Below are 19,241 nucleotides of genomic sequence, written 5' to 3' on the forward strand. Positions count from 1 at the left end.
ATTTCTACTTCCTGGTATAAAAATAGCGCATGCGCAGGGGAAAATTAGCGATTTAACGGTCATTTGAGCACTCTGCGTCTCGACTGGATAGATTTAATTTACGTTTTTACAAATGTATTGATTTGAGATGAATGGAACATTCCAATCTTTCAGTCTGTCAGTTTGGTTTAACACAAGTAGGTAAATTTATGAGCCCTTGGAGAATAAACTTGCAATACTTTGACAATACTGTACTGCAAATACATATTAACCATTTTTGGTCGTCATTTGAATCGAACATTTCTTTCTGTGAATACTGTTAGATGTAAAAAAATATATACAAACATTTCTTACTGTGAATACTGTTAGATGTAAAAAAATATATACAAATAAACTTTACAGTATTACTGTGATTGTGGGTAGGCTCTACTGTTAGATATATAAACACGTAATATACAAATAAACTTTATTACTGACAGTTGCTTCTCAACGTTTGCATTAATTAATAATTACAAAAAATATAAACGTCGTAGTGGTGTATCGTTACATGTACTTTACTATTTCAATCGACTATGACAGTGATAGTTTTAACAAAGTATTAAATCGCAAATGTTTTACTATATTTAGTCACCGTTAGTGGTATATTATTTATAGGCCTATAAAAAATGAAAACAATATTTCGTTACTGACGTGGATAAAGAATATATTTAAAAATTGTTCCTCTTTGTACCTATCCTCTTTCCCATCCCTCAACCCTCTAATTGGGTTTCTTAAAATTAATAAAAAATTTGGACTCATTTTGTGTTGTAAAAAAATATATACAAACATTTCTTACTGTGAATACTGTTAGATGTAAAAAGATATATACAAATAAACTTTACAGTATTACTGTGATTGTGGGTAGGCTCTACTGTTTGATATATAAACACGTAATATACAAATAAACTTTATTACTGACAGTTGCTTCTCAACGTTTGCATTAATTAATAATTACAAAAAATATAAACGTCGTAGTGGTGTATCGTTACATGTACTTTACTATTTCAATCGACTATGACAGTGATAGTTTTAACAAAGTATTAAATCGCAAATGTTTTACTATATTTAGTCACCGTTAGTGGTATATTATTTATAGGCCTATAAAAAATGAAAACAATATTTCGTTACTGACGTGGATAAAGAATATATTTAAAAATTGTTCCTCTTTGTACCTATCCTCTTTCCCATCCCTCAACCCTCTAATTGGGTTTCTTAAAATGAATAAAAAATTTGGACTTATTTTGTGGCAAGTTTCTCTTTCGGAAGTAATTCCCAGGGTGCTAATTTTGGTTGACTACATAAATCATTGTGTCTACTTAGGCGCCTTCGGTAAATTATTTCAAACGACAAGAACGCGTTCAGGCACGTTTGCTATTGTAGTACGACAAAGGTCGTGAAGACGCGTTTGGCAGACCATTTGGGGGAACCCCGTTTGGACGCGTTTATTCACGTTTGGCATGTTGCTCCGCCCCATTGAACGTTTGACTGAGCAGCATTATTATTTGAAAACAGCTTACGGCATTTCTTAAGTGAATTTTTATTCAACGTATTCTTCCTTGATGAATCCTTTTCCCAATGCTGTGTAAATCAGTATTTAAAGATGCGAAAAGTGTGTGTAATTATTTCACAGGTAAATCAGGCATAAGAAAACTCATCGCCCAACAGGACCTCGTGGTGTGCCGATCTCAAGCGCGAGATCATCGTAAACAAAATTGGTAGTGTCCATTATGTATGGGGTATTTACTATTTTCGAACCTATTAAAAACGCACTCCGACCATTGTGTAGGCAAAATATTTATTTCGTTAAATCCCTAATTTGATAATCGCGTATTCTGTAAACACGTGACTTACGATGTAATCCTCAGCGACGTACTAAATGCACGTGATTTAATGTGTTGGGAAAAGGCTTGCTGTTTACCACATTACATGATTCACGGTGTTATTCGTGTTCCCTTGACGTAAATCGGCGGCGTGTAAATGAAACAATTGTTTTCATCAAATTTATTAGCCGTTGTCGACATAGAGCGATCGGCGGCTAGCGTGGCTAAGCTAAAAAGTACGTATTTTTCAAAAATTACACTAGCAAACATTTGCTAGTTTGAAATTTTCAACTAGCAATTATGAAGAATCTAGGCCCCTACTAGCAAAATGCTAGTTTGCTAGCGTGAATTTCGAGCCCTGCTCTGGAGCTGATTGATTGATTGAAATATTTATTTATACTGGGTAACCTCTTCAGTCAATGACTGGTCTCCCAGAGGGCCCAGTTGGTGATCAGTGGCTGTGATGTACTAATACACCGGGGTAACCCCCTACTCGTCTCGAAAGATGTACTAGGTTCTTTAAAGTGCACACGAGCTAGATGTGTACACTGGACCTACGGTTTATAGTCCTTATCCGAGAAGACTCGTTCTACCACCAGAACCATGGAGTGAGTGAGCCTCGAACCCCTGCCGATGTTATAGCTAGGTAATTACGGTTCCACTGTCTTAACCGCTCGGCCACTCACTCACTGGACCGGGCCGCTGAACTTTCTGTCATATATGGGCATGGAGTAAACTCCATGATATGGGTAAAAAAAAAATTTAAAAAAAAGAGAGGCGGCTGGCTAATCAGACGCTTAACAAGTATGTTTTTTTATTTGGCCTAATAATAATATGAAGATACGATTAATAGTGATGCTTATAAACGATTGATTCGTGTAAACGTGATTTGGCGCCAAGTAGCTAGCGAGATAGAAGGTAATGCAAAGCGACAATTTGCTGTCACTCGCTCGCGATCATCTAGGCCTAGCTAAATTGCGGTTATTTTTGCAATTTGTGAACTGCCGATCGGTTATATAATCATTGCGCTACAAATACAGCACTGTACATTTTATTTCTCTTTAAAATCTACGAAAACCGTTTGTTTCTGCTTCACCATATTATTAATATTAGACGTTGTTTTGGCTTCACCGTATACGGCCTGTCCCCGATTATACCATGATGTTTGCCGCGAAAGGGGGTTCCCCGATTAGTTTGCAAGAGTTCGAGATAATAGAAAACGCGACTCTGTGTCTGTGACACAAACGTGTTCGAACGTCGATGTTTTGTTTGAACTGGCAAGACAAAGAGTTTGCGTGACACAAACGCGCTACAACGCTCTGGCTCCGTTTGGAAAGGCGTGTCGGGAACGTGGTCCTCTTCATGAATATTCAATTAGATGCACTAATTAGAACGGTTGATTGTCAAACACGTTTCAACGACGGTCAAAATCGAAACGCGTTCTTGTCGTTTGAAATAATTTACCGAAGGCGCCTTATTCGTTTCTGTAAATGACAATGTATTATAGTCCTGCGGTACGTACATTTGAAATCGCCAGTTTTTTTACCCTGAAATTACTGTGTATTCGAGAACCATCTGTGGGCGCGGCACCATCTAGTTTAAATAATATAATATAAGTTGGTTGATATACAGTTTGTTTGTTTGGGTATTTTCAATATTCAAAGGCAGTGTAGTTTAAACAAGAAATATTTCTTACAAAAAAACGCTGCTCGCTTGTTGACGTAACAGTTTTAAAGGACAACTGTACCGAGGACCATATTTTAAAAACGTATTAGGGGTATACATATGATTTCAGAACCATCGCGAAATCGAGGATATCGCCGCACGCGCTCGCCGTACAGCCGTCGCCGTAAATTGCTGTGACGTCACAGGTGCATCGCATAATCTACTTAATGAGTTTTCGCTGTTGTTACCATACAATAGATAGGTACCGTCACTTCAATTGCTTATTTAACCTTTTAAATTACTTAAATTTGCCAAAATGTTTTCCTGGTATTTTGAAGAAACACTTCAATATCCAGATAGACAAAACAAACAATAAAACAATTCAACTTTTATATTTTTTACGATTTATTTAAAAAGTGTGTTTACTAGAAATGTTCGCGCTTTGCGAGACTTGTCTATGGGACCCGAAGAGTAGCTAGTAGAAACATGACGTATGACGTTCTGGAATCATTCAACCATATCGGACTCAAAACACGCCGGCATTTTCAGTTCCCTCTCTCTACTATACTACTCTACACAATGTTGATCACACCACCGTCACACACACGAGGAGGAGGAAGCTCGCACACGGCCCAAAAATCGCTAGCTAGCAGAGAAAAAGTTTTGAGTCCGATATGGTTGAATGATTCCAGAACGTCATACGTCATGTTTCTACTAGCTACTCTTCGGGTCCCATAGACAAGTCTCGCAAAGCGCGAACATTTCTAGTAAACACACTTTTTAAATAAATCGTAAAAAATATAAAAGTTGAATTGTTTTATTGTTTGTTTTGTCTATATGGATATTGAAGTGTTTCTTCAAAATACCAGGAAAACATTTTGGCAAATTTAAGTAATTTAAAAGGTTAAATAAGCAATTGAAGTGACGGTACCTATCTATTGTATGGTAACAACAGCGAAAACTCATTAAGTAGATTATGCGATGCACCTGTGACGTCACAGCAATTTACGGCGACGGCTGTACGGCGAGCGCGTGCGGCAATATCCTCGATTTCGCGATGGTTCTGAAATCATATGTATACCCCTAATACGTTTTTAAAATATGGTCCTCGGTACAGTTGTCCTTTAAAGATATTATATTGTCCCCCTGAAAAATATTTTTTATTTCAAATTTGTTTTTGAATGTGTCATTTTATTTTTATTGTCACATATTAATAGTTATTCACATTAATTAGATGTTTTGCCCTACTCTGACGTAATAAGCTCGGTGGTCTAGAGGTATGAACGCCAGGCTAGTGATCTGGAGGTCGTGGGTTTGAGTCCCACCCGAGAACTACTTGCGAATTTTTTCGCAAGTATTCTCAAATGTACTTAGTATAAAGTACAAATTACGTCAGAGTAGGGCAAAACATCTAATTATTCAACTCCCGGACGCAAAACTACAATTATTCACATTAACCAAACAATTATTTACCTGAAAAAATGTAATTTAAAGCAAAAAATACTTAAATTGTCTGTCAGACAATGGTTTTTGGGTTATAATTAAACGTTTCTTTTCTGTTTTTATACATGAATAAATATTATGTTTTTGTTACAGAAGTGAATAACTTTTATATTTGAAGTAAAATACAACAAGAATTCATACTTTGAAGTCATAATAGTGCAATTGAAATTGAAAAATAAAAAATACTGAATCTGATGATGATGTGCTTATTAAATAATTTAAATAAAAATGATGTCTAAATAATATTACTTTATTATACTAAACAGACTCAATTTCTGTCACTTTAGTTTATTTTATAAATTATTGCTAAGGTCAAGTCTGGGGGTCACTTCATCAAGCCTACTGTAGATGCTTCAAGTGTCAACAAATTGTATCCTATTACAACCAAAAACTTTACTATTATATGGACTGTTTTGATAATAATTGAATGATTATCTGACAGCGAATTACAGTATTATAATATCTGTCTAGATTGACAGTCAAATGGGACTCATTGTAAATACCAGAAATAATGTTTTGATTATTTGACAGTGAATTATTATAATACTGGCCTACTGTATGTTGACAGCAAGAACAAAGTCATTATTTATTGAACAAGATTTTACAGATTACTGTCTACATGCATCTATGGGTACTGTATGTTCAGACTGACTCACAGCGTTACGGTGGAGTTACTGTATGTAAGCGGCATACATATTTTTGTGTCTGAACCAAGCCATGGATTAGCGTTAGAGAGTGTTAATAACCCTAGCAGGAGAGAAAAGATTTAATAACGCTAATCCAGTGATGAATCAGTGATTTTAACCTTAACCAATGAAAAGACACGACCACGATTAGCAGACAGCAACTACATACCTGTACCCTAGTAGTATACGACAGCGAAATAGCTATGTCAAATGTATTTTCAGGTTTTCAACAGTAAAGTTGGCGTCAGTGATATGATGTTTTCATAAATTAAATCAATTAATCAGATAATTTTCCATGTAATAATTACGTTTATTACTTTGAATTAAAATGCAATTCTACAAGTAGTAAGAACAAATCAGTATATTTAAAGGTAACATTATATAAATAGAAATAACAAAAAAACAATTTTACGACAGCATAGCAGGGTACGTACATTTTTGTTAACCTTACCTGACTTTTACCTGGGTCCATATGAATGAATTCAAAATTGCTTTTTAAAATGTATAATTTAGCTTAACAACATACTCTTCTATAGGTCTAGCACCCTTGTTTAAGACCTACAGTATGCATAGGCTAGGCCTACTTCTTTAGTCGTACATCTCATCATATTAACTCTTTCACTGCGCAGCATTAGTCCCACCTATGGCATCTGTATGTAGTAGTTATGAACCAGTGTAATATTCTGTTGCATTTTCTCATTGTCAGTACTTAAGCGCTTGAATCTAAAGCGATTACTTTGTTATACCTGTTTATATTGCCACCTTTATTACTGTTATTTTTTATTTATTTTTTAAATTAACATGGTGCTTAGCATTAGATACTGACCATGATATCTTTAACAGCGCTGGCGCCTATTGTTCTCAGGTTGACAATCGACAAGTATTACGAACCCCGTTATGTAAAACATCTTAGGAATGCCTGTTGTCAGAACAACCTTTTGTCTATTCTTCATCTTAATACGCGGAGACTGTCAGACTTGCTGCTTGTTTTAGACTGTGATTTTGACATTATAGAAATGTTCTTGGTGAGGTTCTCAGCCGGGGCAAAAAGAAGAAAGCTGTTACCCCTGACTAAATCCACTGCTGATGGTTTCATTGATTATTTTACAAATATTGGGGCAGCCCTGGATAATAATATCCAGACTAGCAACATAAACTATCAGATATTTTTAAAAGATAGTTTTACTAACTCCTTTTTTGATCCTACCAGCCCAGAAGAAATTATACAACTTGTTACAACACTGAAGGTGTGGATGGTATAAAAATAGCAGGATCACTAAACATATTATTTACCCTCTTTCAATTCCGTAGTCGAGTCAAACTGTTTCATTACCCCAAAAAAATTGCATGAAAATGTTTTTTTGAAGTATTACAATAAAATATGGTCTCAAAAAACATATTTCAAAAGTTTACTCAAATCAAACTACCGCAAAGGTTCAAAATCTGACGTTAAAAAAGATGGCCGCCAATTTTTGAAAATCGATAACCGCTTGTAGTAGACAGCTGTGTCAAATTGTTCAAAATATTTATGTTAAAAAAATAAGCGAAAACATAAGGTTTTTATCTTTGATACTTATGGCACAAAATATTTTCGAAACTACAGTACAGGAGGCATGTTACGTGATGTCTATGCAGAGCCTGTAATCAGCTATCACGAACTTAAACACACAGCATGTTGCAAACCTAAACATTCAAACGTAGTGTTTTATAAAAATGTTTAACTTATAAACTTGATTACGGATTAATGTAGAGGAATCTTTATTTGTAATAACTGTCAAGTTTGGGACATTTAGTTTAATTGTTTGTTCCGATTATACCACTCTTCTGCTCCTGTAATTTCGTCCTCGTATAAATTCTCCACACACTTTCCAACAAAATCTGGAATGGGAATATTTGATGCACATTTACATTTCGATGGAAAGTTCAGATGTTTTTATTGTTTAATGTTTAATTTTGTCATTTTTATCTGTACAGTATTTGAATTTTGTTCACAGTTTTTGTCTTTCATTGGAAATGATATGCAGAGAAAGTAGATCCTGTGTAGATTCTTCAGCAGAGCCTGTATAATGAATGTGCTGAATGTTACTTTCAAATTTGATATTTATTCATCTGTTGATTTGCCATTATCGTTCCCAGTTTCCCATAACTTTTGGTACATGTTCAATCATGACAATTCCAACTGTGCCATAGTTTTTCTACTTTTCCGTGCCTAAAATTCAAATTTTCATAATGTAATAATAGATAATTATCTTCCAAAATTGCTATCTTTATGTTACATTTTGATGATGTCATCCTGTTAAAAATTGGATTAAAAGATGGGTCTCATAATTTCATCTATGCTACTACTGTATATAACAGTGTACTGTATACAGTGTATTCCGTAAATATAGTTATGCTTTATGACACAAAATACAGTAAGTACAATTCAGCACTGTAAACATATTGAATTCATGTCATAGGATGGCGTAATAATTGTCGGCGTTCATATTTTAATGTATGTGCATGTTGCGTTTGCACGGATAACCCAAACTCGTCAAAGTGATGAGTTCAAATTTAGTTTTAATTTGCAGCCCAAAAAATTAACACTGACATTCAGCATTACCGACGTAAACGGTCACGTGAGGTTGCCAGACGCCGGAGAAAAATTTGCCGACACGAGTCTAGGCCTAGAGCTAGGCCTAGCCATACAACAGGATCAATGTAATGAATTACCGACGTAAACAGAATGAAGTATTATTTATTAAAATATTCTACTTGCACCGCATTGACAGTTTTATCTTTCGAGCGTGATGGACGGGGCGAGCGCGAGGATGCTAGGGCGCACCTTTATTTTGGGTTAATTTAATTAAAATTTGAAGTCAGTCAGCATTTGGTTTTTAATTATAAACTTTCTCTTTTTAAATAATGTATAATCATGAATTATTCCATATAAATATTTTATAGCACAACACCGTATTTCATTTATTGATAGATCTTTACAATGTAAACGTCACAATAATCTCCAACTCAGCTGGACATTTGTACGTTTATAGGGGATCGTTTGCTTTTCAATTCATTTTATTCATCATCATTATTATGATCATATTATATTTATTTTGTGATGTTGTGCAAAACTAGGCTAGGCCCTAGGCCTAGGACTTCTTTCTTGTGGAGTGAGCTCAGTTGAAAACATTCAGAGGTCTTCTATACTTTACTGTAGCTGAAACTAAAAACATGAAAAATGCCGATGTGATGGCCAACATACTTTTTTTCTTATTTTAAGGGCTGTAATTTGATATAGCTGGCTGATTTGAATTTTATTGAATGTACTTTGCTTAAGCTGCCCCTGCCCAACATTTTTTATTTTTGTATGTTTTTGCATGTTATTGTATTGCTTGTCAAATATAAACACATTTTAAAATTTTATTTTATACCAACTTACAACATTTATAAAATGGGTTATTTCAATAATTTGGTACTACATTCATGTGTAGTTGATTTTTTTTTTCATTTAAAACTTTTTAGAACTTAGTTTGTATGAGTTAAATCGTACGCCCCAGGAAGCTATTACTGATGATACTGAAATTGCAGTTTCTCCACGTAGCTTGCATAGTGAGCTGATGTGTCCAATATGCCTTGATATGTTAAAAAACACTATGACAACAAAAGAGTGTCTGCATCGATTCTGCCAAGACTGTATTATTACTGCTTTAAGAAGTGGGTAAGAAATTGTTTTGATAAATTTAATTTGATTGCATAGTGGATTACTACACTTTTTTTTCTACCTTGCAAAATTATTTTTTTTAATTGATAAAAAATGTATATTTTTTTTTAGCAATAAAGAATGTCCAACATGCAGAAAAAAACTGGTATCGAAGCGGTCTCTTCGACCAGATCCAAATTTTGACGACCTAATATCCAAGATATATCCGAGTCGAGAAGAGTATGATGCCCACCAGGAACGTGTTCTCTTGAGTTTAACAAAAAATACAAATCCTAATGCACTTAGCAGTAGCATTGAAGAGGGCATGAAATGGCAAGCTATGAACAGAGCTCAACGTGTAGTAAGTGTATTTGCCAGAATTAGGATGATGTAATAAAGCCTGGGGTTATTCATGCATACATATCATTTTTATTTTTCTGATACCATTTCTACAGAGGAAACAAAATCCAGTCAATATAGCAGTTGATAAACAGGTGGAAGTTTCTGGCGAAACAGAGCAGGTGCAGCCCCCTCAGAAGAGAACTCGAACATCTGACGAATCTGATGCTGAAGCACTTTGTGGCTACCAGCCAGCTATCATTAGTACTCCTGTTGAAATTGACATGCCATCTCTACCACCAGTGAACTCATGTGAAACACATGTTGTAGAAGATGAACCTGCTACTGAAGACTATGACCAAGATTACCAAGATGCTGCCACAGAAACAGAACAAGAACCAATACAAGAACCAACAGAACCTGTACAGGTCAGTTTATTTTGCAGCATGCTTTTTAGTGCTTTATCAGTACAGTATATTACTTTGAAAATAAATATTACACCATCATTTATTATTATTATGTTTCATTCATGACAAGTTTTTGTATTTACACTTGGTGAAAGGTTATTTCTTATCAAGGGTCAACTCTTTGTGCACTAAAAATGGCATGTTTTACAAGAAGTTACATGTGCACACGCATTTAAAATTTCAAAATGCGCAAAATTAATTTCTAATCAACTTTTTATGCGATTTATGACATTTTGCTGATGTCAAAATTTCCCCACGCGCACAATTTTGCGCATACAGTGCGCACTGAAAATGAAAATCATGTTTTTTCTCTTGAATTGTGATTGTCCAGCCTTTTCTAGTCATTTTGAAAAAGATTGACATCATTTCAAATTAAAATGATGTCATACAAACAAGTTGGTTTAGACCATTTGTGTGCATTTTAGTTGCAAAAGTGACAAAATATTGTCAAAATTATGCCTATTTTTAATCTATTATAGCTCTAAATGAATTCATAGAAAGAATTCATGCAGAATATTTAACTCTCGGATGTTATGATGTCATCATATGGCCATCTGAATTAATATTAAAAATTGGATTTTTATCACATTCGATATTTTACATGTATGGTGCACACGGAATATGAAAATCATGTTTTTTCCTCTTGAAATTTGATTTTCCAGCCTTTGCTAGTAATTTTAAAAACGATTGAGATCATTTAAGCTTTAAATTACGCCATACAAACATGTTTGATTAGACATGTGCATGCGTTTTAGTTAAAAAAAATTACAAAATCACTTATTTCATCTTTACAGTAAATCTCAATCTGTTATATAGCTCTTTAGAATAAAAAGTGATACTCATGATGAAAATGTGTTCTGGAAGATGTTAAATTGTAGATATGAATTCATTTAAACATTTTTCCAAACGGATGTTGGGACATCATCATATGGCCAGTTGAATGAATTCTTCATAATTAGTTCATCACATTTAAAAGAGCGCTCATCTACATTCTACCTATTTAAATCGCTTCATGTTAATTTAATATGTTGTTGCTCACACTATTTTCTTCCGAAATTGCTAACTTCGTGTTTCATTTTGATGACGTCATCATGTTAAAAACTGGTATCGTAATTTCACATATGCTACATTGTATGTAGTATGTATACAGTATATACTGTATCTGCACATGACACAAAATAGACAGAATTCAGCACTAGCAACATATTCTTCAGGTCATAATGGTATAATCTTTTTCTGTGTGTAACATTACAACGTATGGCGTGCACGTGGCGTATGTTGTGCGGATAACTAACTCGTCAAAGTGACGAGTTCATATCTAGTTAGAATTAGAATTTATTGGGAGATATTACAGTATGTATAATACAATGATGAGCTTTGACGGGATGGACCACCCTGTTGAAATAAATAAATAAATCATGTTTTGTTTATGTATATTTTATTCTTTCTGTAGGAAATAGAATTGGTGTTTAAACCATACCCATTGGATGAAAAAGAGAAGAAACGAGCTAGCAGTCGTTATTTGAAAACAACTGCAAACGCAACCATAGATCATCTTGCCAGATATCTGTCAATTAGATTGTCTATTGAAAGCAAAGGTTACACTTTTATTTTGTTTTATTTATTATATAATTTTGTTATGATCAAATGTTTGTGTACTGGTTAGGGGCCAGGTCAAAATTATATTACTCTGTGTAACACAACGTTTACACTACAGTGGTTAACGCACTAAATGTTTATGCATAATCTTGTAGATTTCAGTAATTGCGTTAGCAAATTGATTATTCATAAGTAAGCAAATAAATATAGTAGTAGGACAGCAGAAACAGGAGACACGCTCTGTTGATTTTTGGAGTTAATACAAGCATTTAAACAATAAATATCCTGCCTAATTTATTACATTCTACTGTTACTATTATTTATACCAAAAATCACCCAGACCACGATCAGACAGTGGGCAAACCCTGTCAACGTCTAAATATAGTGCGATGTCGTTGGTGGTATACACGCATGAAGTTGTTGACTAGGCTAGAAGGATGAACAAGACGGTGCTAATAACTTTTATTAGCTGAAAATATAATTCTGAAAAAAATATCCGTGTACTGTTTTTTTCGTTTTATTAAAAATCATTAAATAAAATAATTACATCACGATAGATGTCACAAATACGGAAAATGGTCAACCCAAGAATATGAATATACACAGTGATAATTTCTTGCCAGTGGTGTGGCGTGTACATCAAATGGAATTTCTACAACAATCGTTCGGCTCGCTCGGAATTGTTTTTTCAACCAACGATTGATCAGAGCTAGCTTATGGCAAGCCAAATCTGCCAAAAGTCCTCAATCCATACTGTTAAACAACAATGCATTCATTTACCGTCTTAGCAACACGATTTGTTATCAATTCATTGTCAAGTAAAACCATTCATTGTCAAGCCATGCATTGTCCTGTGAAATCATTCATCATCAAACCAATCCATTCATCGTGAAGTCGCCAGCAAGTCAAACGATTCATCGTAAAATAATTCATCGGGAAGCCAGATCATTCATCGCGAAACCACCCTTCACCATGAAGTCAAATTGTTCATAGCCAGACCAATCACCGTGATAACAAACCAATCATCATGTAGCTATTTGTTTCATATCCAAGCCAAACCGTTCTTCGTTAAGTCATTCATATTTAAGTCATTCGTCCTCAAGTCGTTAGTCCTCCAGTCATTCGTCCTCCAGTCATTCATCATTAAGTCATTCATCATTAAGTCCTCAAGTCATTCATCATCAAGCTGTTCATCCTCAAGTCGTTCATCTTCAAGTCGTTCGTCTGCAAGTCGTTCGTCCTCAAGTCGTTCGTCCTCAAGTCGTTCGTCTTCAAGTCGTTCGTCTTCAAGTCGTTCGTCTTCAAGTCGTTCGTCCTCAAGTCGTTCGTCTTCAAGTCGTTCGTCTTCAAGTCGTTCGTCTTCAAGTTGTTCACTGAAGTTCATCGTCATGCACCAATGATTGCACTACAGAATTTGTTTACCAATTGAAGATTTGGACGATTCCATTATTGATAGGGTAGCGAAAATAGTCGTACCGCATTTATATTTATGTGACTTATTATGTAATTAATTATTTCAATGCAAAAAAAAAACAAAAACAAAACAAGATTTTTTTTTTCAAAACATGTTTTTGTTTTTCAAAAAGTTCATGTAGTATTTTATTTTCAAATGAATATATTTCAAAAGTACATTATTAAAAATATCTGACATAATTTTCAATTATATTTTTTTTTATTTTGGGAGGTAAAATTGCAGATAAAGCCTTTTCTCAAATTATTTGTACTTAAAAATGGCGGGAAATACTTCGAAAACAGGGCACTTTTGCATAAATTTTTTTTAAATTTTTGATGAAAATTTACCAAAACTGCATAGAAGTATAGCCAGAGCCTTGCATATTTTATTAATATTACCAACTACTTAAAATTACCTGTCGTAAGAAAGTGAACTTGCCGATTGTGATGAAATTAAAACAGAATTGTTCAGCAATATATTGTTTTTGTCAATTAATCATCGATACAGGCATGTCAATAGAACAATCAGACTGCGCATACGATTTCTACATTGCTACGTTTTGATCTAAAAAAATATAACAGTTGATTTGCAGCTTTCTATAGAGGGCCGCGGTTATAGACACGGAGTTCAATGAGCGTGTTTGTTTGATTGGCAGCAGTGCTTTAGTATAGGCAAGAGCATTGGAAAATCGTTTGATGTCACCGTCGATGCATATCCTTCTATTCCTTAATCCATGACTACATCAAATATGAAATTGTTTTTGTACAAAATCATTCGCATTAAATACACATACACTAATCAATACCATGATAAAAGGCTTAATTTAAATAAAAATAGTAATATCCTACATTTAAGTATTTATAATCCCTTTTTAGAACCATGCAGTACTGGGACCATCGGAAAATGTGCAAGACTGTGGTAAAATTGTGATTTTTTATTGTAAATATTTAGATCAGACATGATAGTTTCAAGGTTTTAAAAACATTGTAGTACTGTATGTACGTATAGCCAGAGCCTTGCAGCACGGCGGTGACGGTCACACATCTGGGAATTCCTCTGTTCACTGTACAAACTCTACTTTACTACCGCATGTTGTCCCTGAAAAAAAAAACTTTGTTCGGTTTCCAAAAATGTGAATTCCCCTTAATTGAAAACGGTGGAAACACATGTAACATATACTGTATTACAAAATGTACAAACCATTTACCATGTGCGCCGTTTTTTATTTATTTACGAAGCAATCACCTCATGAACATGCATGATGCAAAACGTTAGTAGCGGTAGCACTCAACGCTTCAATGAACATGGTTTCACCCACCTCATTAACAAGTTGTAATACACCGAACAACGATAACCATTGTGCACCGCGTTACACAGAGTAGTATAATTTTGACACTTCCCCTTAGTCAATACCATGGCAGCTACTTGCCTTTTGTACAGACATTTATTTATCAAGTTTTTACAGTAACACAATTTACAGTATAAATGAAAATAATCAGAGTTTCCAAATTCTCTGAAATTTGCAGGTTTCCCTGGTTTTTAAAAAACCAATTTTTTTCTAGGGCTTGTTTTTGTTTACTTTGATCTTATTCATTTTAGAAAGCAGTAAAAGAGCAGAAATGGTATATAAGATCTATGTATCAATGGGAAATGGACAGTATACTGTGAGTTTAATTCATGTTTTGCATTAGCTGCATGCCGTAACTACTGTATCTCTTTTACCAGAAAACCTGCCTGACCTGACAGGTTTTCAAACCAGGTTTTGCCAGTGTCTTATTTCAGTATTTACATACATTACATAAGGCATACACTGTGCTCAAGCGTTTATGATGTGTGAGTAAATCAGTTGTGTACATTGGCTAAGTGTGTTTTAAATTGAAAAAACCCCCAAATATTATATATTCAGTTGTATAAAAATAAAACTTATAATACATACAACTTTGAATAAAATAAATCGTAACATGCTCATGCTATTTATTAGGCTTAGAGTCACAGTAGGCTGCATTACAACGATTGTATGAACAGCATAGCATCGATAAAAACTGTTCAACAAATGTCAAAAGTTGACGTTATTGGCATTGTAAACACACATCAAACTTTAAAAATCGTGCGCTTGAAAAGTTTAGTTGACGGTTAGTTTTTATTTTACACCACTCGCGTTTATTTAATTATTTGAATATGATGACCTTTTCAAATTAAATAAAAGTTTGTATATCTGAAGGAGAATGGCTTGATAACATTCTTGAAAATGTGAAGAAAATTGATACTGTAATATTTATGCGATTCACGCGCTATTGAATGTGCCGAACTGTGTCGAAAAAGATAAAAATTCAATTTTAGAAATTCATATGATGACGTCATAACATACTTCGGTCTACATTTCACATGAAATAAACTCATTATCTTTTATAATAAGTTAAAAAAATAGGGAGTCTCCAGCCATCCCGGAGAGCTATAATCGATTCAAATTTTTACAAAAAATTGCATAAAATTACCTATTTTCAAGCGCACGATTTTTAAAGTTTGACGTGCACGTGTGTCATTATTTTACAGTCATAAATCATCAAAAATGAAAGGAACTTATCATAAAAGGTATACAGAACAACAATCAAGTGCAAAAATTTCTTTCTAAGCTGCGTACGAGCTAGCAGTGCACAGTGGGCCAGAATCAATTCAAAGTGTGCCAAAAGTCCAAAATGGTAAATGTGGCATTCCAAACTTTTTAATATTGGATTAGGAAGAAGACATCTTAAATTATATAAATCCGCTAATAATTTTATTTCTTGTAAATTTTATAGTGTCTTGTAACCATGGAAACTGGAAGAAACCATGACATTTCACTTAAAATGAGAAAAAAAAACCAGTTTTGATAAATTCGCTGTTATTTTTTCTAGAAAAAAGCAATGGATTTGATACTGCATGAAATTGTTGTCTGTTATTAATCATATTAGGCAGTAAAATCACATTTTCGATTATTGCTTTATTTTAGGGTTAAAAGTCGCCAAATAGAGCCCAAAAATACAAAAAAGTCATATTTAAAAGCACTAAAATAGTTTGGATTTGCGTCGATTCGCGCGCTAATTTTTACATTAATATTTCGAGCAAAGCTTGAGCTTTACGTTAATACCAAATTTGGCTGCGAAAATTTGCGACATTGCATATAGGAAGCGATTTAAATGTCCCTATGCGTGCCGTTTTAAAATAAATGTATAATGCATTTTCATTGACACATTGATGTACCGCAATCACACGAACTTGACGAAGAGAAAACCTTTCTACGACGCATCTGTATTGGAAAGGGAATGCTACCAGTGTGAGAATAAGCATTCATAAGTGTAGGTACAGGTAACATAGCCTTCATATCAAAATAGCTGTCCATTCGGCTGGTTTAATTACCAACATTGAACTAGCCTGCAATGTATGTTTACGTGAATTGCGTTTACATTACAATGCAAGAAATGACGAGAACATACCAAAAGAACTTTTGGAGTATACTACTAAAACTATCAAACCATTTCTTTATTGTTTACGAAGAAGATGGTACAAGTATGGCCATCACAAGGTTCATTTCATCAGCTATAATAGTCAGAGAACCAGAAGAACTTCTCTATGTTGCTTCACAAGGCATCTATAAGCAAAATTCACATTTAAAATATGTGCTGAAGTTTTCAATGCTAACACCATCAAGACCAGCTAAAATAAGAAAGTTAATATCCGAAAAAAAACAGAACCGATCAAGTTTACAAGTGAAGAAGCTTTGTCACTTTTAGCTAGTTGAAACTGATGACAAAACAGTCATACCAAACAGGTTTGTGCAACGTGAGGGAAGCTAAGCATAGATGCTACCCAAATAATATAACGGTTAAAGAAGATTCGGCCAGACACTACAATTTACAACTCACTATGGTTGACCGAAAGGTCGTGAATGCTTTGACTGAAACCAAGTAATCAATGCGGGCCATGTTATATATGTAGAGCTACTCCAAGACAGTTTAATGATTTGGATAAACTCCCATCGTCAAGTGAAAAAGCCTACAGCTATGAGCTCTCACCACTACACAAATGGAGTAGGTGGCAGGGTTTATTCTTTGAATAACGTATGGTACTACAATACATATCCTGGTAACACTGATAATAAATTGTAAGGCCTAGCACATAACACCGCCTTCGATCACAATGTCCCTTTCAATGCCGTTTTACGTGATCGGCTTTATACTGTAGTGTATAAGCATAATTTGCATATAAGTGGATAAATACCACAATAATAGAGGGCGCACACTTTAACACGTTTTGCCATTCATTTTTGGTACCGACAAGATTGGTTCCCCTATCCGAATGTAGTTGTCTGACTGGTCCACGAACACTAACGAACCGTCTTAATGCGTTAATGAGCGAATTGGTTTCCAACGTATTTGCTGTCTCTAAATGTATGGCCTTCGATGATAAACAAATGAAAAGTACTCCGTACCTTTTTACGAGGCTGCTTCTTTCTTTTATGTTAAAAGGTCCAAATAAATCTACTCCACTGTAGGTAAACGGTGCAGCATCTGAAATCCTCTCAGTTGGTAGGTCTGCCATCTTCTGGTTCGATAATTTACCCCTTATCTTGCGGCAGATTACACAACGATGAACCAATTCGCCAACTGTCGATAGACCGTGGATTATCCAATAGCCTCGTTGTCGGACTTCATTTAATGTTGAAACTTTCCTGGCATGGTACATCTGCTCATGAAAATGTGAGATAATAAGATTAGTTAAATGACACTTTTTCGGTAAGATCAAAGGATGCTTAACATCAAATGCAAACTTGGAACGTTTTACTCTTCCCCCAACTCTTATAAGTTGGTTTTCATCTAAAAACGGATCTAGTCCACATAGAAAACTTGATCTTGTTAGTGTTTAACAGCTTGCTTAGTAATACTTTCTCATCGTAGAAGTGTTGATCTTGAACATGTTTCAATATTAACTTCTCACTTACTTGAATGTCATCTACACAAGGTATGGTACAGTTCGAAGAAATCGATTTAAACACGCTACCCTCCTTTATGTGAACTTTGGCAGCGTTCATCAGTCGTTTCTTCCACATCAGACATTCCAAATCGACCGGTTTAAAACATTGTTTGACCTTAATGTTCTCGATTCCAGATATTATATACATACACAATTCTCGTAGAATCAGTTTTCCAACAATCAATACAGGTGCCAGAAAACCAAACGGATCGTATACTGCACTTAAAGTAGAGAGAATCCCACGGCGAGTGACTGGATTATCTTTAAATTCCATTCGAAACTCGAACGTATCCATTTCCACGTACCAAACAACACCAAGTGCACGTTCAATAGGTAACTGGTCGTGTAAAGAAATCGCCTTCCAGTCGGTTGCTCTCAAATCTGTGGGAATTGAATTTAACACTTGTCTATTGTTAGTTACCCATTTTATGCAATGTTGAACCTGCCTTAGCACACATCTTAGTAGACCGTATTAAGATTCACCATCATCAGCAGCCTTTCGTAGGCCGAAGTTAGCGACTGAGGCAAACTCACTGCGCCAAACAGATGTACAGTCATCCTATGTTCGACAATTTCTTCAGAACCGTCCTTCCACCATAGAAATCGAAGAAAGTTACGATCAGGCTCTGAAACAAAAAACTGGTGAAACATTCCTTTCACATCGGCTTGAATAGCAATTGGTCATCCGTAACATAACTTGTGTTCACACAGATACTGCTTTCGTTCACGTCTTGTCAGCTTATTAAAACCTTCGCAGTCATCTATATGATGGTCCTTAGTGCAATACGTACAGGGCACGTTCACTTTGGTGGCAAATGATTGAGATGTTTGTCGCCATTGTGTAGGATGATTCTTCTCTGGTTCATCAATCCGTGGTGCGGTTGGTTGTTGAATAAACATTGGTATATTGGCTTCATCAGCCCTTGCTCTGACAAAACCTGCAAATATTTCAAAACTTGGAAAAGAGTCAACATTAGCATAAGATTGTACAATATTTCT

At 34.8% G+C, this 19,241-nt stretch overlaps 1 protein-coding gene across 2 annotated transcripts in view; it reads left to right on the forward strand.

Annotated features, from left to right (window-relative positions):
* LOC140055710 (E3 ubiquitin-protein ligase RING2-like) overlaps positions 1 to 19,241 on the forward strand; it is a 43,046-nt gene that overhangs the window by 14,186 nt on the left and 9,619 nt on the right. For both annotated transcript variants that reach the window (XM_072101084.1, XM_072101085.1), the window contains 5 exons: positions 9,197 to 9,392; positions 9,507 to 9,735; positions 9,830 to 10,141; positions 11,634 to 11,778; positions 14,832 to 14,896. In XM_072101084.1, coding sequence (XP_071957185.1) covers positions 9,197 to 9,392; positions 9,507 to 9,735; positions 9,830 to 10,141; positions 11,634 to 11,778; positions 14,832 to 14,896 — 947 coding nt within the window. The remainder of the gene's footprint in view (positions 1 to 9,196; positions 9,393 to 9,506; positions 9,736 to 9,829; positions 10,142 to 11,633; positions 11,779 to 14,831; positions 14,897 to 19,241) is intronic.

Source organism: Antedon mediterranea, chromosome 7, assembly GCF_964355755.1.
Source record: "Antedon mediterranea chromosome 7, ecAntMedi1.1, whole genome shotgun sequence".
Lineage (NCBI taxonomy): Eukaryota > Metazoa > Echinodermata > Crinoidea > Comatulida > Antedonidae > Antedon > Antedon mediterranea.